Source organism: Python bivittatus, unplaced genomic scaffold, assembly GCF_059951505.1.
Source record: "Python bivittatus isolate LINGU-HERP-01145 unplaced genomic scaffold, Pbiv_v1 ctg000980_np1212, whole genome shotgun sequence".
NCBI lineage: Eukaryota > Metazoa > Chordata > Lepidosauria > Squamata > Pythonidae > Python > Python bivittatus.
The window spans coordinates 32,935,901-32,958,734 of record NW_028277125.1 but is presented as its reverse complement, the minus strand read 5'-3'; the positions used below and the strand labels follow the sequence as shown (position 1 = coordinate 32,958,734).

General features: G+C 38.5%; 1 protein-coding gene across 3 annotated transcripts in view; it reads right to left on the bottom strand.

Moving 5' to 3' along the window:
• Positions 1-14,851, bottom strand: part of SLC25A36 (solute carrier family 25 member 36) — a 29,049-nt gene extending 14,198 nt beyond the window's left edge. Inside the window, exons 1-3 of one of the 3 annotated variants that reach the window (XM_007432405.4) lie at positions 14,712-14,851; positions 3,847-4,008; positions 536-613 (exon numbers count right to left, since the gene is read on the bottom strand). In XM_007432405.4, the coding sequence (XP_007432467.1) occupies positions 536-613; positions 3,847-4,008; positions 14,712-14,752 (281 nt within the window). In that variant the 5' untranslated portion in view covers positions 14,753-14,851. Of the gene's footprint in view, positions 1-535; positions 614-3,846; positions 4,009-10,685; positions 11,226-14,711 lie in introns of those variants that run through there. The other 2 variants (XM_015888792.3, XM_088131729.1) reach the window with 2 other exon arrangements.
• Between the last annotated feature and the right edge of the window lie 7,983 nt (positions 14,852-22,834).

Here is a 22,834-nt window from a genome sequence, read left to right as displayed (position 1 = left end):
CAATATTAGTTTCAGTCAAACTGTCCTAAATAAAATGGATGTGCCTATTATTTTATTAAGCATTGTAGAATTAAAATTATCTGTATATGTAGAGATTTATGTATGTATCTCAGTAATATCTTTGCAAGGATGAATAACATTTGTTTATGGAAAATTTCAATTCTAAAACTGGAAAAAAATAATATAGTAGCAGGTATTAGGAGATTTGTTTATAATACGGCTTCCAATTATACCGTGTTTTACCTGAGGGTATGAATGCAAGTTTCCTTAATATAGTTGGCATTTTTGTCAGGATTCATATAAATATAGATGACTATATAGATTAAAAAGAGAGTATTAGCATACTTATCTTGAATGTTCCATATAAAACAGAACGAAGTCTATGCAGTTATAATTGTCACTGACTCATGCTAGTAAGAATACAGAAGTAGCTTCCCAAAAAAGAACAAAATGCCCAGTAACTTCAAAAGAATGAAAAGCATTAAAAGTTTCTATTATCAGATAAAATAATCCAAATATTTTTTTTTCAGTTTACCTAGATGGAGCCACGCCTACCAAGTTAGGACCTAGTCCTCTGAAAAGTGACCGAGGACCTTCGTTTTGTAAGATCATCCTGTGAAAGAAGCACATATATGATATAATAAAGTATATTTAAGGTTATATGGAGAGATTCCAGTGAGCAGCCAACAGTCTGCAGAACACCTGTTATACAAATGTGGTTCCTGTATGGAGCATAATTAAATACCACTTCAGTGTGGCAGTGCTCCAAGTAGAAGCTTTGGCAACTGTATTTGTTACCCTCATCTTTCTGTAACATTGTTTTTATGGCATACAGAAATTGGGGGGGGGTGTCTCTCTCTAGAAGAACAGAATATTTACTGAAGAGAATATCAAGGGAAAGATTTCAGGGAGCCATAGTTAATCTAAAATACACTAACTCTCTTGAGTCCTCAACAGAAACTGTGACTACAAGTCAAGAACAACCCTATGGCCAGGTCCTAAAAGCAAAGAACTAAGCATCTGCCAGAAATTAAGAATTAGTAGCTACGTGCCAATTCCAGCGAGATGAAAGGCCTGAGAATATCAGTTAAGTCATATCAGAAAGGACTACTGAAGAGAATCACTATTTCAATACATTTTCCTTCAAGGTCAGCTGGCTGAGCCTTAGAGCAGGGACTCCGTGTTCTAAGTTTGTCCAAGACCCAGTCAGATGAAACATCTGCAAGTCTGAATCTGGAATACCACAGTAGTAACTAGAACATGTATTCTCCAGTTTGAATTTTGTCTCTGTTCTGACATGCTGTTCTATCTATTAACCATAGACAGACAGGCACACATGTGAACAATCAGTGGTCCAGGTTTTCAGAAAATGCCACAGAAAAAATATTCTATGCTTATCACAACAAGATTTGTAGCCTGCATCAGAAAAAAAGTTTCTATAGGACAACTGGCACTATCAGCAGCCTGGGAGGCTTTCCCAGGGTCTTTGCATGCACGCATGTATGTAAGAGAACACTTCTTCTGAGCTTTGCCCATGAAATTGTTCATGTTCACACCTGAGAAGGCAAGCTAGGAAATCCCCTGAACTAGCTTCACTTAGCTGTGCAGAAGACACAGTTGACTAAATGCTTCAAGGATAGGCACTCTGCTTGTACCAGTGGGCTTTGTAAATAACATCTTTTAATATTTGTCCAGCCTTATTACTGGTGATACAGACAGTCCCATGTAACATTGAAGTGCCATTTAGTTTCAACTGTTAAAATGCTGTGTTACTTGGATATTTTCAGAGCTAGTTCAGGGCTATTTTCAGAGCTAACAAGTCCCAGAATTAACATTATCTAATCAACATGCTACACACTGCAATGTACATATCAATAGTGTTCAGTATTGTCAGAATGTCTTTAGAGTATTTCTTGTACAAATAGAAATACAGGTTGATGACATGAAGATTGAGCAAACTGCAAACAGTGTAAAAAAACAAAAAAACTCTCATTTGGAACTATTTAAACTGGACAGCCCAACTGTATTATGCAACACATTATAGTAGTTTAAAATGTCACTATTAATTATTGGTGACAATATTGGAAGAAAAAGGTGCTCCCAATTTCTTCTCTAACTGTATAGTCAAAATTTGAAGGGTTTCCTCTTATTAGAATTGCTTATGAGCAGGCTTGTTTTCCACAATGTTTTTAATCCACTTGATCAAAATTCAGACCTCTGAAATATGTTGTGCAACTGCATTCCTGAATGATAACATACCTTTAATTATTCAGAGGGTTAAGGTATGATTGTGCAATCTTAGCCATCAGGTATATTAGTACACAAGACAAGCAAGACCAACAAGAATATTAATTTTCTGATCTTAATTTAACTATAGTTGATGCATATATCCTTCTCATGTATTTCTGTCCAATTAAATATTAGAATTCATCAGTAAATTTTGGAAAGGTTTTTTAAACTGCAGTTTGAGGAATTCTGGGAAACTTCAAAACGTTACATAATACAACATTTAATTCCTAGCTTAGCTGAAGTTTATTATCTTTGCTAGTTACAAAAGGTTGGAAATGATTTATAGACTGTTCTCTTCATAGAATCAAATGGTAAATCAATATTGGTTTTATTAAAAGTCTCAGTCTGTTGAGGTAATGACTGACTGGGAACATAGATACACATACAAACCCAATCCCACTTCCCAAAATTCACACTCATTAAGTCTTTGGCCTTTTAAAATTGTAGGAAAATATCTGAAGGAGCCTTTGTATTATGTGTACTTGAATACAAACAGAAGAAACCCTCAACTATATTTACTCACACTCCACCAACTATAATAAATCCCTTTTAAATTTCCCTGCTCAGTGTGGAAAGATCAGGACTCCAAGATCAGAGATACTGATTTCTGAACACCTCCACAGAACTATTGCAAATCCACGTTGTAGATTTAGAAGGGACATGTTGGCTGCAGCTAAAAATGTTTATAGAACCTAATGAGTTTATGACAAGACAAAATAATTATACATGTTTCAGCAACAAAATCAAACATGTAATTAAGGAAGGACAAACAGAAGCTTTTTAGAAGTATCATAGATTGTTTCTAGTTCTTAAACTAATTGCTGACATCCACAAAAGCCAGGATATCTACCACATGCCACTGTTAATATTCAAAATAGCAACATCATGGAAGCTAAGGTGGCAAGTTCTGATTGATCCATAAAGATATCATAACATAGTAATCAGGGAACTTTCCTTTTAGTATTCATTCAACAAGATCAAGATGGATGGTTTTTGGCTGGCAACACACATTCTAGTTTTCAGTTGGATGACATGTCCTAAATAAAGGATAATACTAGCTTGTTTCTCAAGGTCTTTAGCTCCTGGCTTTGATGTATGCCATGTAAATAAATAAAACAGAAGTAATTTGTTCTTATGACGGAATAATTCATTCTCTACAAGATTTCAGCAAGTCAATATTAACCGCAATACCAAAAACATGTGAAACTTTACTTTGCAAACTAAAGGAATAAGTATCAAGATAAAAAAAGGATAATCTGGATAGCTGAACTGCATTCTGAGAACATATTTCATTTTAATTTCACCTTTTAGAATTTGTTCTTTTAAGATACATAAAATGAATTTCTGGAATAGGAATATGTATTCTGATGCTATTCAAAGTTAGATTCCATGTCCATAAACTTTAGCCATTTTCCTAAATGGCTTGAACTGATGGGAGAAGTCCAAAACACCTAAAAAACAGGGTCACCTAACCTTGCTCTCTACCACAGAGCAAAGGGGTACTCTTTATTTAAGAGAAAGCCATATATGTGGAAGTGGGAAGAAATAGGTGCTCACTTAAAACAATGGAAAGCCCGTGGGGAAACTCGATTAACTCCTGCTCCATTCACAGTATTCAACTGAACTTCAGAAATATAGAGCGTAATAGATGAAGACTGCAATCGTGTTTTCAAAACTTCTAGTGGACATGTCAGGATTGCAGCTACAGTGCCTCCACATCTGCAAAGAAGAAAAATGAGATGAGGTCATTGAGAAATTCACTCCTTTCATAAAAAAAAAAAAATCAATATTTATACCTATCCTTCTTGATGGTCTTATAATTTTCACAAAGTGGCTAAAAAAACTAGTAATATTCATTAGGAGATCTAGCTGAAGTTGAAACTTATCATGTTGCCCCAGCCTCAGCTACGGGAAATGATAGGTTTAGATGCTATAGTTATAAAAAAATATTACTTATTTACATCATTTCTATACCACCAACTTCCAAAACTCAGATTTACAGAACTACATAAAACCATACAAACAGCTCCATCATCCTTAACACAACCTGGTATTCCATACCAACTTCTCATTCATCAAAATCTCTAAAACAGTTTTGTCTTCGTGGGGACGCTATTCAGATTTCTGGAGGCAGGCTGCTCCCTAATATGGGAGCACATTAGATGGGGAAAGAAGAGTATGATACTCCTAAACATATTTTATCCAGTTACAAATTAAAAAAAAATAGACTAGATCATCCAATATTTCAGCAACGTTGTTTTAAAATGGCATATATGTACTTGCATTTTAGCTTCTTGAATACTTTCTAGAATAGGAAGAAACATTAGAATTGAATTGAATCTTTCAATTCTGCACCTCAGATTTCATGTTGCTCAATTTTTCAAAAAGCTTAAAGTAACTCAGACCTCTGGTATTGAAACACCTGCTGAAAGAATAATTACAGATATACTATCTACTATTAACTATTGTCATTTGCCAGAACTAGTGTTCTGCCTCCCCTCTGGCACATCACTATACCCTCTTTTTACTTTGAATTTCTAAAAGTAAACAGGGATCATTTTAGCTATTGGACAGCAATTTCCATCATTTCCCCAGATTCAACTCTAGAAAGGAGGATGGAAATTGTTGGCAACCACATGATCAATACATCAAGAATTCTCTAAATCAGAATTCCTTTATCAGTCCAATTCCACTACTGATACATGGGGCACTTCAATTATCTCCACTAAGCAGCAATCATGACTACCTCTGTGATTCTTTTTGCAAGAAATCTGGCTTACTTTAGCCAAAGCCTATGATTTCCCTATTCTTCTTCCCTTAAAGAAGAGCTAAGGGAATCCTCTGGCTTCTAGTCTGGCAAAATGTTCCTAGTAGAACCATGACATTTGTCAACCTCAGAAAATTGTAGACCCCTTGTCAGTTATAAAATATTACCAGCTTCAATTATTCTGGTACTATATTTTCTATGAGTTTTTCTTCTGCAAAAAAAGTAGATTAAGTAGAAAGGCAACACTGGGATTTGTTAACATCATTCTAGAAGAACTGGGTTTTGATCATAACTCTAGTATGAAAAAGCCAAGCACAGTAAGCAGGGGAATAAAAACAACAATCATAATTTCAGTGACTTAGAAGAATCCCTCTATTGCTCCTTCAGTGTTTTCCTAAAGTTTTTAAGCAGAAGTAAAATATCTCTCAGTACATTTCCAACTATCATGAGCACTGCCAGAATAGTCAATACTGATCCAGATGGATAAAAGACTGATCTAATATAGCTTCCTATACTGTGATAATATAAACCTCTGAGAAGGTAGATCAGCATAACAGAATGCCCTTTTATTTGGTATCAGAGTAAGGAATTAGATTTTCTCTGAATATATGTTTGTATACAGGTAGTCCCCAGTTTAAGAATCAGTTCCATTCCCAAGGTCTGTCCTTAAGTCAAATTTGTACGTAAGCCGGAACAGTACTGTTTTATAATACTGTGTAAGTAGTATTATGTAATTAACTCAAACCATTGTGTATTTAACTTGAATAACTGTGTATTTAACTCAAACTTTGCTACAACAGGCTCTGTTCTTAACTATGGATTGTCTGTAAACCGGGCATTCTTAACCCAGGGACTACCTGTGTATTCAAACAAAATGTCCATTATACATACAACTGTAAAGTCCAATATAGAACTGAATTGGCCATTCAAGGTTCATATGTTCCTTCTAAATAAACTCTAAATAAAGTTCAGTTTAGGTTTGCACAAAAAAACAAAACAAAACCAAAGTGTCTGGATAGTATATCAATAGAGTTCTTGAGGAAAACAAGGAATGTTATTTTAGTCAAGCTGCCAGGTACAAAAATTGACAAATGTGGGTTTTTAAATGTGAGACTTCATGTTTTTTTTAAAAAAAATCTTTATTTACTAAGCTATTATTAGAAACACAGAAAAAGAAACAGGAATTCATTTAACTTCATTCTGTCATCAATGGAAACTGGTGATTTCAATATATAACTTCATGTGTTTATTACAAGTGTGACTTTTTTTTAACAAAAAAAAAATGACTTGTTAAACAACAACGATATCCTAAATATATATAATCGTTCATTACACAAAGGATTTGTGCTTTTTTGCTGCATTTGCAAACAATTATTTCCACCAGCAAAGTATCACTACTTCTAATTGAGCAAATATTACCGGGAGGGGGGAATAAATAATAAATTATCTTTTATCAATATTCTACAACTACTCAGACATCTACAATTATATGTAGATTTTGTGTATCAGAACCTTTAAAGATTGATAGCAAGATTTACTACCAGTAAATTTAAAGAAGCCTAATTTCACAATCAGTTTCCAAAACTGGCAAATAAAGATCTGAATGAAAAATATTGAGTGATATACACCTTTTCTTAAAAAGGAATTACTCAGGCCTTGCTTCTGATGTACTTCTACATTTGAAACAATTTTTTCCTTTCTTTTTCTCAACAGACTGGTAAGCATTGGTACTAGTATCATGTATATAAAAGTTAAGTCCAGGAAAATGGAGGACAACTGCATTTATATTTATACTTTAAGCTCTATTTTTTATGATTTTGTTAGATACTCTGAATATTTTTAAAGCAGAAAAACAAGATTATAAATTGTAAATAAACAAAAATATGAATATTACTATTCTTATTTTCTGAAATAACTTTAATAAGTGTACATATTTCAAATCCAAGCTTGCAATCCTGGCACAGAGAGCATAGCAAAATTCACCAAGGTTACAATTAGGACTGGAGACACCCATTTTCAAATTCCCATTCAGCCAAAAGGTTCAGTAGCGCAAACTTTCAAAACAAACATAATGTTCTGGTATAATGCATACTTTTATTTTTTAATCTATAGTTGTAGGTTGTATTTGAAATCAAATTTGTCTGTTTTCCAAGTACATTGGTTTTAGATAATAAGTTGAATTATAGAAGGATTTGCCTTTGACAAGTTTGCCATAAATGAAAAATGCTGGAAAAATGCTTTTCACTTTACTGGTTTAATTTATTTTTAATAGGCTTTTAAACATTAGAATGCTAAGAATCTTTAGTCAGTATTGTACTGTACAAATGCCATTGTACTGAAATAATATAACATACATAATACATTATATTACTTTGACACAATGGCATTTGTACAGTACAGTATTAACTAAAGATTCTTAGCACTCTAATGGCTAAATAACGTGGACCATTAAAGATAGAAAAAAGAAGGCAGTATATCAGTATTAATTATGATTTAACATGTCAATGTTAATAGGCACGAGATTATTTAGCTTTGCATCCAGAACTGAATATAACATTAAAAAACCGCTCCAAATTTCATCAAACTATTTGTTGTACAATAAGGGTTTCTATCTTAAGCTGATTACTTAGTATTAAGGTCTCCACTGTAATGTTACTTTTTTTTTTTACATGCACAAATAATAAGATAAAGCAAATTTGACAACTAAAAATAAAAATAAAAAAGAATGAAAGAGAAAAAAGAGAAAAAAGAGAAAAAAGAGAGGTAAGAGAGGAAGTTTTCTAACGTCCCCCTTTTCAGTTTCTGCTAATTTACAATATTTATAAACATTTTGGCCCCCTTAGAAGCCAAACTGTAAATGTATATGGGAACTATTCTTGCTTTATTTGGTTAAACTTCTGTTGTGAATATATACTGTTAATTTTGCCATTGCCACATATTCTACTGCTTTTAGCTCCTTCCTCTCTTTTGAGCAAGCTACTTTAACACATACATAGTTTTGTAAAGCACTAAAAGTGGAATATTTTACCTTCTATATTCTATAACCAAAACAAAAAAGACAGAGCAGAAGAAAGCCAAAGAGCTTTCGCTGGCTGCCAGGTAATAAAAATACTTGGGATTGATAACCTCAAACTACTTTCACCCTGCTCTGCATGTGATCACACACATACTTTCCAGTTTTGCTGACTGAGGGATTAGGCAGAAGCCCTCAGCTACTACTCCAACATACCTTCTGCACAATATGAACTTTGACCAAGTTTGTGAGACTTGGAAGCAGACAAAAAATATCCTACTATAGGAAACTTCCCAGAAGAAAAAGGAAAATTACTAGCTTCAGAAATCATATGACTGAGTTTGGATACATGGTTATCCAATGTATGTCTTTGTCTGCAAGGAAAACTCTACTGAATTAAAAGGGACAGGGATCCTGGGGAAAACAGTGAAACCAGGGGAGTCCTCACAATGACGTCAAAATGAGTGTCGTGAAATCATGACACAAGCTCGGTTTTATATTTGTATCATGATACTCTGCACAAGTACATAAGGGACAAGTCTGCATTGTCATGTTGCAATGCATGCTTCATCACTTGCCCCTCCGTGGCCCCCAAGTCAGATACCCAGAACGAACAATCACATTCCTAAAATAATTGTTGACTGCCTGTGTAGGCCATCCCCAAAATATGCAAATACAAAAATCAGGGACCACTCAGAAATGAAAAACTAATTGGTACACCTGGGTGAGAGGAACAGAAGGAATAAACTTTAAGATGTAGGGTTGTGATTTCACATTTGAGTAAGAACAAGTTGAAATAAAGCTTGAAATTCAGAAGGCTGTATAAAATATTTGGATTTTGATAATTTAGAAACAAGCAGCCCATTTCAAATGACCAATTTTGGGGGAGGGAGGCTCACAGAAATGTTCTGCTTCAAGGCTTTGCAGCAATATCATCCTCTCAACAGAAAAACTACATGTATTCTAAACCACAGTCTAGAAAGGTTCCCAAGCCAGCAACAACTATGTCAGAGAACAATTATTTATACTCAATTATCCTATTTATACCCCTTTTCTGATTCAGATGAAGCATTATTTTTTGCACTGTTTGCTTCCAAACTCTGTTCTTTACCTCAATAGTTACTTAAGGATTTAATTTCAAAAGACACAGCTACATTAATCTGTTGCAGTAAAATAATCTCTTGAGGCAATTTATGCTCTAACACTTTGCTGGTAATACTACCAAACAGGGCTTCAAAAATCCATATGATTTACTAAATGGCAGCAGAGAAACCTAACTCTCCCCAGTTATCTGGAATTTTATTTTATTTTTTTGTCTGCAAGTCCTATATAAATCTGGCAATTTCATTACAATATAAGGCTTCACAAAATTCTTTCAGAGAAAACTTATATTTATGGATTTGGCATAGAATTCAATTCCGCACAAATGGAAGCCCATTTGTATGAGGAAACCACTTCTTCTCCCTTGGAGTTTCCCATGACCAACTAAAATATATTCTGGACAACTCAACATTTCAGAGCAGATTTTGACTGTGTTTTCAACAATATAGTGAATAGTAAACTAGCCAGCCACATTAGTTGTGTTATGTTAACCCAGGCATGAGGTAAGTTTATAGATTAGTTTGTTCTTCAAACCTGGAAAATTGAGTTAATTAAATAAACCAGGATTCAGAAAATCGGGTTGAGTAAATATGAATAAGTATGTCATGCAACACAGACCTCATACAGAAAGCTTCAGAAGGATGGGAAAATCTCTCCTTGTCTCAGGGAGCAATAATTTCATGAGGAGGAGATCATCACTGGATCTGTAGCACTTCCATAGAAGCAAGCCCCACTACATTCAGTGGGACCTACTTCTTGCTAGACATGCAACAATGTCATTATTTGAGATCTTCTTTGTAATGCTCAGTACTACCCCAAAACTTCAAAACCAATTGGCTTACTTTTACATATTCATACACTTATCTCCCAATTAGCTTGAAGATACTACAGAAAGAAAATTCACCTGCCAGACTGCAGAGGATTAGTATCTGATCATCTATATATTTCAATTAACACGTTATCAAAAGTAAGGAATTTTACAGATTCAAAGGACTTCCTAGGTATACATCTGTTTGCAAGTTAGAATAAAATACTCCTGGCCCTCAACAATAATTGATACAGATAAGGAAAAGTAAAGAGTATGATAGGAAGAAAACCAGCCAATTCAATCTGTGCAAAGGTTATGATCTTGAAGTTTTAACTTGCAGCACAAAACATGAATGTAATGGATGTATCATACCATTTAATTAAAAATCTCCCAGTGAAATATTAGTAGAAACATATATTACCTAATGTGTATCAGTGCACAATCACTTAAAAATGGTTCAGGTAGTCAGAAAAATTCTCTTTTAGTCCCAATTCAAATCATTCCCACGACTTCCCTTCTATTTTCTTGAGAAAAATTTCTACCCATCTTAAGCATATGCCCCGCTGCACGTTCCACCAAATAAATTTCCAGAGCCACATATTACACAGGAGTTTTGTATATGGAGCACAAATAGTCAATAAATTTTAAGGCAGAAAGGAAGGGAAGGTATCACAAAGAAGCAGGGCCATCAATCGTATTCCACTTACCCTCCAGCGAAGAGATGCACACAAATATCTCTCTGTTTCATCCTCTCATTCTTATCCCAGTTTAAGATGTAACGAAGACCGAATGGGAGGCTTCTCCCACTCCGTTCTCTTTCTTGGTAATCTGAACCGCGATGAGCCCAATGCAAGAAGCCCTAACTTCGCTTCCCCAGAGACGGATCTACAGAAACCCCAGTCCCTGCGGGAGAGGCAGCAGCGCAGCCACCGAGCAAAAGCGCAGCCTCCCGGCCTTTGGCTTCCAAGGGAAAACGAAGCCCCATATAAACAGACGCGGCCATTGGCTCACGAGCGACCGTGACGTCACCGGCTGAAGTAGTGCAGGCTTGGTCCACGTGACCACGTCCCGAAGCGAGGCACGAGCATAAAAAAAAAAAAGTCAATTACGCCAGGGTGGCGGGGGCAGGATTACCATGGGAGACGCTGCCCCATCCAGCCGGCCTGGAAAGGGAATTCTTTCGCGCTTCTCCTTCCTTCCTTCCTTGGGAACAACGCCTCTGAAGACGCTGGGCTTCACTTCCGAGTAAACATGCATTAGAGGTGCACCTGCTGCAGAGAGCGGAGGAGTATCAAGGGACTTTCTTTCCTCAACCTTTGCCTCTCGTGGGTGGGGACTCACAGACGCGGCTACCTCCGCCTGCTCCTTTCAGAAGGAAAAAGGACATGCAAGCTATTGGACTCTCCTCCGGAGAGTGAGACTCGTATAACGGTCTCTCCTCAATTTTATTTCCTCAAAAAAAAAACAAACAGCTGTGGAGTATGGTAGGCAGAAGCTGAGTTTTGCACAACATGCTTTCCCATAGTGAACAGAACCAAGGTTTATTTAGTTAACCTAATTTTCTGGGTTCGTTAGGCAAAAATGGTTGGTAAGTTACAGTTGAACACTGTAGATTGTTCAAACACAGGTAGTGACTGGCTCAAATAACACCCAATGGTGTGGCTGAATGGGGACTTAGACCTGTGTTTCCTCAGTCCTTTGAAGAGGTCAGTGCATAAAAGGGAATCAATATCTCTCCTCTATATGTTTGCAATTATTCTAGTCCTTGTTCTACTCCAATCAATTCCACAACTTTGGGAGAATACAAGAAGAGATAGATGATAATTGGCTTTACAAATACCTCCTTTCCACACTCCTCCCTCCATCCCTTTTGAACTTCAGCTTGTATAAGTCTATTAAAAAAACAACAACAACTGCATGGCCATTGCCTTTGGGAGAATTCTGTCATCCCCATCCCATGTCCAAACTATCAAGAGGATTAAACATTCTTTAGAACTAGTTGCATAAGCACTAAGAAACACAAGAGACTTAATGGATCTGACCCGAGGGCCTATTCTGCTAACAGCCAATTTTTGTGAGCTGTTGGGAGCTAACAGACTAAACTCAGTGGGATCCTACTTCTGCATAAGCAGCCTTCTCCAACTCAGCACTTTCAGGTGTGCTGGATGACAACTACCCAATCAATACTGTTGGACATTATAGAAGTTGAAATCTAACACAGTACTGTAACGCCTAAAAAGTTTAGCCTTGCCTTATAAAAACTACATGTCAGATTTGATGATACTGTTTGCTATTTTCTGCATCTTTCCCAGTTATGTCTTGACCATTTACTGAACTGCATTGATATTAATTCCTTCCCTTTCAAAGTTTGTGCTACTTTGGAAATAATTTAAATGGACTGCATTTGTTAGCTTTTTTTTTTTTAAGAAAAATACTATCTCATTATAGGATACAAATGGGATGGTGTTAAAACACTATCTATGAATCAATACCCTCCATGAATCAACAGACCTTTGCATTCCTAACACACCGAGATAAGGCTGCAACTGAAAACACTTGAAAAGCTTTCTCTTCCCTATAGCAACAACTACCTCTCACATTCACACTTTTGTGACTTCACTCTCCTTTTCTTGGTTATTTGAAGTGTATTTCTCTAATATAGAGAAAAAAAAATATCAACTTGGTTTTAAAAGTAACAAATACAGGTTCAGTTATTCTGCAACAAGATTACATTTTTTTCCAACTCCAAATTTATTATAAAAGACTGCTGAGGCATGTTTGTATTATATTTGTAGCAACATACTTGTAAAGATCTGTAACCCTTAAACATATTTTTATTTACTTATTTCGCACATTTATATAACTGCCCATCTCACAAACACGTGACTCATGGACTTATTTATGCATAGATTGTTTATCTGCTATTCCTAAAAGGTTGGGATCATTATTTTTCACACTGAATGAGTAAAAATATCTCAAACTCTTATCACAGTACCTGGACATGTGTAATTAAAACATAAGAGCACCTAAATTCATATCAGATCACTTTAGATAATTTGATCTTAACAGTCTTGAAAACATAAAGTTGCAAAATTCAGTGCTTAAATTATCTTGATTTTGATCCTTTCACACATATATTAAGATTTTGGTTGTTTACTGCTTTAAGCCTTAGCAACCCATGATCCTCTAATGTAAGTGAACAAAAGGCTATTCTCAGAAGCACAGTATAACTGGTAAACTATAGTCTGGCAACATCTGGATTAACTGAACCCAGATGAATGCAGCACTATATAGGCATCCAGAGGAGGAGTAACCAAATATGCCCCTTACATACTTGCATGCAATATCACAAGAGAAGTACAAAAGTGTGGAACATGCATAGGTAGTCAGTTAATAAAAGAGAAAAAGTGACACTATGCTGTTTTGATGTAAAGCTTGTCTAAGCACATGATTTCTTATTGTAAGTTTGTCTTGATTAAGAATCAGATTTCATAAGAATCTACCTTCTCCCACCTGCTACTATTAAATCTGTCTGCAGTCTTAAGGAATGATTCCTGCATCTCGTTAAGCGACAACATGGATTGACTCAGACAATGTTGTTGTCTGAATCAATCCATGTACACCCACACAACTACTTGTTTGACTTATATGCTGCCTTTCAATCAGGAACTCAAGGGAACATATACATACTGGTTTGTTCAACAATTCATGGGCCAACATCACCCAAAATTGTTGTGCCGTGCTATGCATATTCAATTTGGATTTGTTCCTGAATAAGCAGGCATATGACATAGATGGAATTTCCCTAGAATGTCCAGGGTATAGTATCAAACCTTTTCTGCATGAAACTTGGATTTTGCATTTTCCATCTGAAATCACACACAATTCCTTTAGCCCAACTGAAAAATTACTCACCTGAATACCATTATATAAGAAGCCCTATTTTTAATTACGGTTTAAAGAACATAGTTGCAATATACATATAAAACATTTCTTAATAAAAAACCAGAATCAGTATCGACCCACATGCAAGTTCAAAAAAGAGATCCCTGCCTTCCAATTAAAGGAAAGCAGTGAAAGTCCAGGGACAGAAGGAAAAAGCACTCCTCTCCCCTGCTCCCCAAAAGCTTGCACAGAGCCATTCCATTCCTTTTGTCAGAGCAAAAAGATGATTCCTTACACCAGTGTTGTCCAAACTTGGCCACTTTAAGATGAGTGGACTTCAACTCCCAGAATTCCCCAGCCAGCCAAAGTGGCCAAGTTTGGACAACACTGCCTTACACCGTATTTTCAGGCCTTAAATCCTACCGTCCAACCCGCAACCGACCCCCTTTCCCCACTCCAGCTTCATTTTACACCTGAGTCAACGGGCTTAGACCTCCTGTGCTCATCTGGGCCACCTCCACGCCCGGGCCCCACACCAACCACCCCGGGCAGCAGCAGATGCTTCTTAATCTTGGGAGCCATTTCTATGGGACTGCAGCAGGAGGCCTGCTTCCACCCAAGCTCTTTCTGCAAGACCCGGAGAAATCTCTCCCACCCAGGCCGGCCGGCCTACAGCTTCAGCAGGAGTTTTCCATATCGCCCCCTTTAACCCAGGCCGGCTGCGCGAACCAGGCGAAGCCTCCCACCTTTCTCTCCAGCATCATAGCCCGGCCAGACCGCTTAGGTGCCCGCACGTTTCCCCTCTGACGCCCCACGCGAGGGCCCAAACCTGTCTCAATTCTGCCTACCCTCCAGCAAATAAATGGATGGCGGTATCTTTCCAGCTCATTCTTTCTCATTCTTCTCCCCAGCGGTCGGGAGGACGGGAGATGGTGTCGGGCACTTCCTTCCTCTGTGATTGCTTAATGGTGCAATAGCGGCGGGCGAGTCCCTGTGAGCGCCATCTATTGGGCAAGGAACTAATTGTCACTGAGGAGAGCGGCAGAGGCCGGTTCGGGGAGGGGAAGGGCCCGCTCGCGTTGAGTGGGATTAAGCTTTACGCGGAGTGGCAGAGGCTTCAAAGGAGGAGCTTGCTGCAGTTGGTCTCAGCAAAAGCTAAATATTTTGTTTCATTTGTTTTTATTTATTTAAATTTATTGGCCGCCCAATTCCAGTCGACTACTAAATACAGCCGAACCTGGTTATTCTTCGGATGGGCGATCATGGGGAACTTCAGAACTACCACCAGGGAAGAAAACCCTGAAAGACGGCAGTGGCAAAGCACATCTCTGCGGTTACCAACATAAGTCGATGTGCCCAGGCGGTCACCAGAAGCGGAGACCGACTTCTCGGATGCTTTACTTAAGAAGGGGCTGCTACGCACTGCTGCTCTGTTTGCATGCTTTATCACAGTGTTGTCCAAACTTGGCCACTTTAAGATGAGGGGACTTCAACTCCCCTCATCTTAAAGTGGCCAAGTTTGGACAACACTGCTTTATCAGGACGTTTCTGCTACCGACCTTGAGCAGCGGTGCAACTCTCTTCCAGCTGGGTGGCCTCCAAGTGCCCGGATTGCCATTTGTGGATTGTTGCCTAACACCAGTTATGGGAGACGTAGTAATGGATGATCTACCATTGTGCGCATTGCAGACCAAGCACGGTAACACTCCCCCAAATACATGTATTTTCCCCTTAGATATTATTTCACAAATGCTGGACACACATGTAGTAACACCTCCCTGGCTTGGCACTTGAGGCATATTTTCTCTGGCAGCTTCAACTTCCAAAAAGTGGGAGGCAGCACAGCACTATGTCTTCCCTGCAAGAGAGGGCGTTGTAAGACAGTCCTCTTGCCAGTCCCGCCCCTTCCTTTAAATCAGAGATGGCTCTGGCGGGAGGTAGGCAGCCGGCTGATTGCTGCTCAGGCTGTTCCAGTGTGAATTTCACTAAGTGGAAGCTGCGGAATTGCAAGACCTCGAACATTTGGGGCCTGAGCATCATCTCTGTATTCCATGTTATGAAGTCTCGGAAGAGTGCACCTTTCCTGACCAATTGAGCCTGGGACTGTACTTAGCAAAATCATCCCTGGCCACCTGTGAATGAAGATTCTCCATTATAATTCACTAACTGTCACTCAGCCTCCCTTAGACATCCACTGAGGTGTGTGTGACCAGCGCAGACCACTTGCTGTGCTTCTCAGTAATGGTCTTTTGGGATTGCTGGAGATGCAGTTCAATGGCTGTATCTCACAACATTGTGTGGGGAACACACACTCCTTTCAGTGAGATATTACCCGTTCTGGGACCCTTGGGAGGCTACTGTGACACTAAATGACACAGCACACAAATAACTCCTTGTTAGCCTCTTATTTTGTGATTGGTTGCAATAAAGCAAACTCTGATTCAGTACTAAATAACTGACCTCACATGGAACAATTCTTCAACACTTGGGAAGGCATCCAAGTATACACTACCTCAAATCCGATACACAGAACACAGCGCCATTTGTGTCCCACAGTCACTAGTCACCAGAGCCATTTGTAACGAAGGGCAAAGGACAGTCATGGATAGTAGATGAATACCTTGAGACTGAACAAAAACAATGTAGCCATCAGCTGAGTACCTGGGATAAAAACATAATCATCATGCAATGCACCAACTACAGATAATCCTTGGGTTTCGACTGCTTGTTCAGTGACCAAAGTTATGACAGCGCTGAACGAGCGGGACTTAAAACCGGTCCATGAAGTTGTGGCCATTGCAGTATCCTGCGGTCGTGTGATGGACATTTGCAACCTTCCCTGCCAGCTTCCCACAAGCAAAGTTAATGGGGAAGCCAGCAGGAGGTCGCAAGCCTGTTCCCACAACTTCTTTGCCCACCCATCTGCCTGCATTCTGTAGCACCTGCCTGCAGCACCCATCTGCCCACACACCCAGCTGTAATACTTGCCCACCCCCCATGCGCCATAGTGTCCACCTGTGGCACCTGCCCCCTTGCCCAGTGACCTGCTTCCCTGGGACCTTGTTTTCCTCCTGTGGCCCCCTGTCCAGGTCCCATTATTGGATATGAACAAGGGACTGCAACTAGTGTGTTTTCTTGCACCAGTAAGATATCATTTGCAGTGGAATGCACTTTGCTTTTCTGTGGCCATCTTGGCACATGCCATGCCCCTCCATTACTTGTTTTCACCTGTGGCTCCCTTGAAATATCTTAGGGCCCCTAGAAGGCCATATGGCCCTGGTTGAGAACTGCTGCTCTAGACTAGGAGTTGCAACATGCCTGCAGTTTCAATTTTAAGCACATTTCTCCTTTTTAGAGAGGCGCAGGGTTAACATCTGCAGCAGTGGGAGTCCAGCTCATATTATTGGACAGGAAGACAAAGGACAACAGATAGAACCCAGCTGCCTACAGCAGATTGCTCAGCTACCATTGCACAACAGAATAATTTTCCTAGTGAGCAACCCACCACACCTGCTTGACATGTTGTCAAAAGCTGTCTACCAAGTGTCAAGGCCAACTATACAACAAGCCAGCTTCAAATCATGTTAGTCAGAAGTAGCTAGAAAGTAGACAAGTTTAAGGAAAACAGATGGCTTTTGAAATTTGTAGCCCAGGGTAAATCTCAAAAGTGGAAGAGAGTTCCTAGAAGCCTATTGATATCAACCATTAACAGACAGAGAGACCTAAATCCTATTTGCAAGCCAATCAGAACCAAACAAAAGCCCAGAAAGAAAACAAATAGCCCAGAAGAGAAAGACAGACTAGCTCTTTTGTTGTTGTGAATTAGGAATCAAATATCATTCAAGACTTTTTAAAGCCCTGCAGAAGAATTCCACTGCCTCAGTTGTAATCAGATCTTTTTTAAAGAAACTGGGATGAGACAAGGAGCACATCAATGAAATGTGTGGGAGAATGCTTCCAAATAAAGATTTGCTGTACAATCACTCTGCTGCCTCACTGTCCGGGGATAGAGGAGGTCAGGAACTTTTAGAGACTTTTAGTGACTATTATGCAGCTCTCTTATTTTCTGCTTAATACTCTTCTGGGCAGGAAAAAAAAAGTCTAATTCCTTATTAGTAAAATCTGCCTTTTAGCTGAGCTCAGCATCTCCAAGTATCCAAAATGGACACACGTATGCAAACATTTTGCATGATGTGGAAAGAGTTTGCCATGGTTGTCTTCTGGGATGTTCATCTGGGCAGAGGAAGCAGCTGGCTGAAACCAGTTTGAGGGGAACCAAGTGCCTGAAGAATGGTGGACACATTCAAGAAGATGCTGGATAGCTATCTATCAGGCTTATTTTGGATTTCTGCACTGAGAAAGGAATTGGCCCCTTCAAACTCTACGATTCTAGACTACAATTTTGGCTTGCACACACAGGTTAGGAAATAAGGTGCGATATATAACCCCATGCCTTATGTACTGAAACCCACAAACATTTGGGAAACTAATAATTAGATTACACGAGAGTCCCAGAGAAGAATCTTTTGCTACCTATTATCTCATTTTTCTCTCTGTCTCTTTTCAGTTAGACTTGTATGAATTGCACCTTTCTTCATGGGAAATCTGTGCTGTACCTCTGACCCATGTCCTCTTTTAAAAGGCCATTTTTATTATAAAGTAAGGTTAAGCATCTATGGCTTCTAAAATTAATAAAGAATTAGTTACACCAGGGCAGGTGGAGTAAAATCCTCTCAAGTTTTAAGCTGTAAGAACATCACAGAGCAAATAGTCAGGAACCTGTCTTTGCTTTAAATGTAAGAAGCAATGGGACTTATACAAATGAAGCAACAGCACATTCATTCATTCATTCATTCATTTAGCATTCACATTTCTATAGTCGCTCAACTCCTCAATACCCAAATGGGCATCAACAAAGGAAATCCAAATATAATAAAATTCACTGTTGTGTTTTGACAGTTTTCTCCAACCTGATGCTATCCAGATGTATTGGATGATAGAAGAGATAGGCAGACTTTTGTGGGCATATGTTTGGAAGCGAGACAAGGACTATGTTGGATGTAGCAAAGATGCAAAGTGGTTGGGGCCCAGCTTTTCTGGGTGTTCTTGGGTTGTGGGGATGGGAATTTGAAAGGCTTTCCTTGTCTAAACTATGTTAAACCTATTTTAGAATGTACACAAAAATGTCATGGGCCTCCCATTTCAAAATAGAACAAAATTGTTCTGTGGTCAGAGTGGGCTCCAAAGTGTTCAGAGAGAGGAAGGAAAGATGGGCTACTGGAGATATTTGCAGCTTGGAGCAACAGGATGGCCAAATCTGAAATATTCTATAATTCCCAATCCAACTGCATGTCTGAAGGGTTCCCGGTTGGGGAAGAAACATAAGGGATCAAAACATGGAAGAAGTTGATTTTTACACTTGTGAAAGTCATTGGGAAATATTCAGACACTGAAAATGGGAGAAAAGGTTGGAAGATATCAGATTTAGGTATTCCGTCCCATTTTCTTCTAGTCCAGTTTGAATCTCTCTGAGACGCTTTTCTGTATTTTTTTTTTTTTAAATGAGGAATTGTAACTGTAACAGAGTGTCACATGTAGTTTTTCTTAATCCTTTTAAAAAGGCAATACTTAATAATTTCAAATAAAAATCACCCTTTGTACGCTCTAAATAGAGCATTCAGCTCTGATTTAGATACTAAGTTAGTTCTGTTTCTCCTTATGAGCACAAGCAGCAACCAATTACAGGATTTTAAACATTTAATTGTATAAATTGGACGTGCCTCAAACATCTCTAAATGGGTTTTGAATGCTTTAAATGCTGAACAAAGTAAAATTCTGTGCAGTATAATATAAATATCATGTGATACTCTGTTTCTTATGAAGTGTATTTCCTCTAAATTAGAGGAAGCACACTGATCATACATACTTTTCTTATTCCAACTTTAAAAACATCCTGCAAGCCAGCATCTCAGATAATAGGGATCTCCATAATCCAACCATTAACATATAGCTGACATTTTTCTTTCATTTTCCTGTGTCCTAGATGGTCCTTCCAAAAAGTTCTAAAGAAACACAAATAGTTTAATAAAGCTAAACTGAGCCATTGTAGGCCTCATCCAGCCTTCCATTTTAATGTCCTTTTCTCCCATCCTTAAGTCATCAGAAAAGTATGTTGACATAAATTGTACTGCCCTATAACTGAGCTTTACCACATCTCAGCAATGAGGTTGAGAAGCATGGCCATATTTACAGTTTTTTTGCAGAACAGTATCAAGAGAGCAGTTGTTTGATCCCCTGCCATTTTTTCCCTTTCCATCCAGTATCACTTATTGCCAGGTAAAAACACCCTGTAGGAGAAAGATGGGAGATAGAGTGTTTCAGAGTAATGCCTTTTTAAATAGTTCAGGTTATGGGAATATTGTTCTCTCTTGATATCCTAGAAGATCAAGAGATCAATTCTCTCGTAGCTAGAGAGAAAAGCTGATAGCTTGGGGACACTGGATATTCTTTGCTGCAACTGATCAAGGTATTTTGTGGAAAATCTAAAAAGGGGGGGGGGAACCCAGTAACATTTGTTCCCCTCTTCTCATTGGCTGGCTATAGGCTATAAGCCTGGAAGGGAGAAGGTGTGGCAGGTATTGGGAGCCATGCAACAGCACAGCATAAATTATTATGGTGAGGAGGATTATGTAGGAACTACATTGAAATCCAGAGTTTCTCAGGGTCAAGAGATGTCACTTACATCAATAATCAACAGTTAGCCAGCTCCAAGGTTGAAAAATACAAGTCAAAAAATCTGTTAAGCTATAGGAAAGGTGGGAAAAACAAATGCTTGCAGTGGATAAGATGGGGACTTCACACTCATGTTGTCAAAGGGCAAACAACTGTTTATAGTGGTTTGTTTATAGTAGTATGCAATACAGATTCTTTGGAGTCCTTGGGGTTCTCTGAGCTTGGTTCTTTTCTTGCAAATGTTTCATTACCTGGCTAGGTAACATCTTCAGTGCTTTTTGCCTCCATTGATACAGATTCTTATTTAATCTTTAATTTAATCTTGCTTTGTCAAGTGCCTGGGAAATATCTTCTGATTTCAGATCAGGAAGCCTGACAGATGAAAGCAGCAGTCATGTGGAACTGACCTTATTCATCTATTAGATGCACAGTATTTTTTGAGCTAAGGGCCACACTTGCTGTTTGACTGGTGTATCAGGAATCACTCTACAAAAATGGGTGCATCTGGGACACATTATGGTTGGTTTATACTTGGTGTTCTGTTCTTCTGGTCAGTTCTGTTCTTTCTTCTGTGTATTATTTTTATTTGTAAGTTACCCAGAATCATCAAGGAGTTAGCTGGCCTCAACATTTGATTAAATAACAAACTATATTGGGTTTCATTTCATTTAAATTCAATTAAGGTTGAATTAAATACAGTTTAATGAAATATCAATTAATGAAATATTCCCCATGTATTGAATAAAGTTCTCTTTATTGCCCTCTAGGTGCAACTCTTGGCACCTAGAGGGCTACAGTCAAGGCTTCTGAGGGTTGTGGGTTGCACTCTTTGGTCTTATAACAACTTCACTCACAATAATTCTCAGCTGTACTTGTCAAGCTTCACACTCTGCCTGATTGTAAATCACAGGTCTCCAGACATCAGCTCTCAGCTAGATTTGGTGAAACACTTTCATACAGAGTATGGCTAATCTTTCTTGCAGACAAGATTGAAGACTAAACTGATTACCCACTGAAGTACAATGAAGGCAGAGACATCATCTACAGTATTAATGCTGTACAGTATAAACTCTAGGCCCTTCTGAATGACTAGATAATTGCCTATTGGCTTTATGGGTTGGAAGGTATATGCAACATGTTTGCACAGCAGCACTTTCTAGCCTGGGAACCATGGGTTTCTGCTGTCCTGTTTCAGGCCGAGCACATATGCTGAACTGATTTGTTAGAACTTATTAATCAGTGGTTATAGGTAGTGAATTGGCAAGTGCAAATGTATGCACACTCAGTGTTTACAACTGAGTCCAACGCTAAGTTAGAGCACAAGAAAGTGTAATCCAGGATAGTCCACAGAGTCAGGCATCATAGAGCTTAATTAGCTGGTCCAGCATCAAAGAGCCAAAGTTCAAACAAGATTCAGGAATGTGAGAACATGAAGCTGAGGTTTGGTGCAGTTGTTTCCAATGAAGAAACTGGCCACTGATGGTTGCTCCAATATTGGCTTGCCATAGATGTGTCTGAATTATGGTGTTGATGCTTTTGTTTCTCAAGGAGCTCAGCAGACCATCTCTGATCAGCTGTTTGGAGTTCTTGAGCTGTGGGGCCATTTTGGATTGGATCTCCATCAGCTGATTCATTCTTCACCTGCTCCAGATGAATGCTGGTAGAGTCAGCCTGAGGTGGCTGATTCCTCCCTGAATACTGAGGTTGACTTTCTGTGATTAGAGTCTTCTCCACCTGTGCCTCCTCCACCAGCATCAGCCCTTACAGCTTCAGCTTTTACAATATTTCTATATAAGCATGATCTACAACAACATAAAGGAAAACACTCAGGTCCAAACTCACAAGTCCCTGAGGAATGGCAGAAGATGTCCTTTCTCTATGCTGATATACATACATATATTATATATATACATACATACATACTATATCACATTTATATAGCTCCCCATCTCACACAAGGCAACTCTGGGCGGCATACAATTAAATAAAATAACAATCATTATAAAAGATTAAAAAAGTGATTATTAAAATACAACATCATCAACAGTTTAAAAATGTGAATGTATTTAAGAGCGTCAAATCTCTTTAGTGTTATAATGGTCATCTTGCTTTTGAGAAGAGATTGCATTTGGGAAGAATCAATCATATTTCTCTGAACACGTGATGACATTTGTGATGATGTTACTAATCTAGAAGGGTTGGATTTCTGCACTTTCCATAAAGAACTGAGAAAACGGGG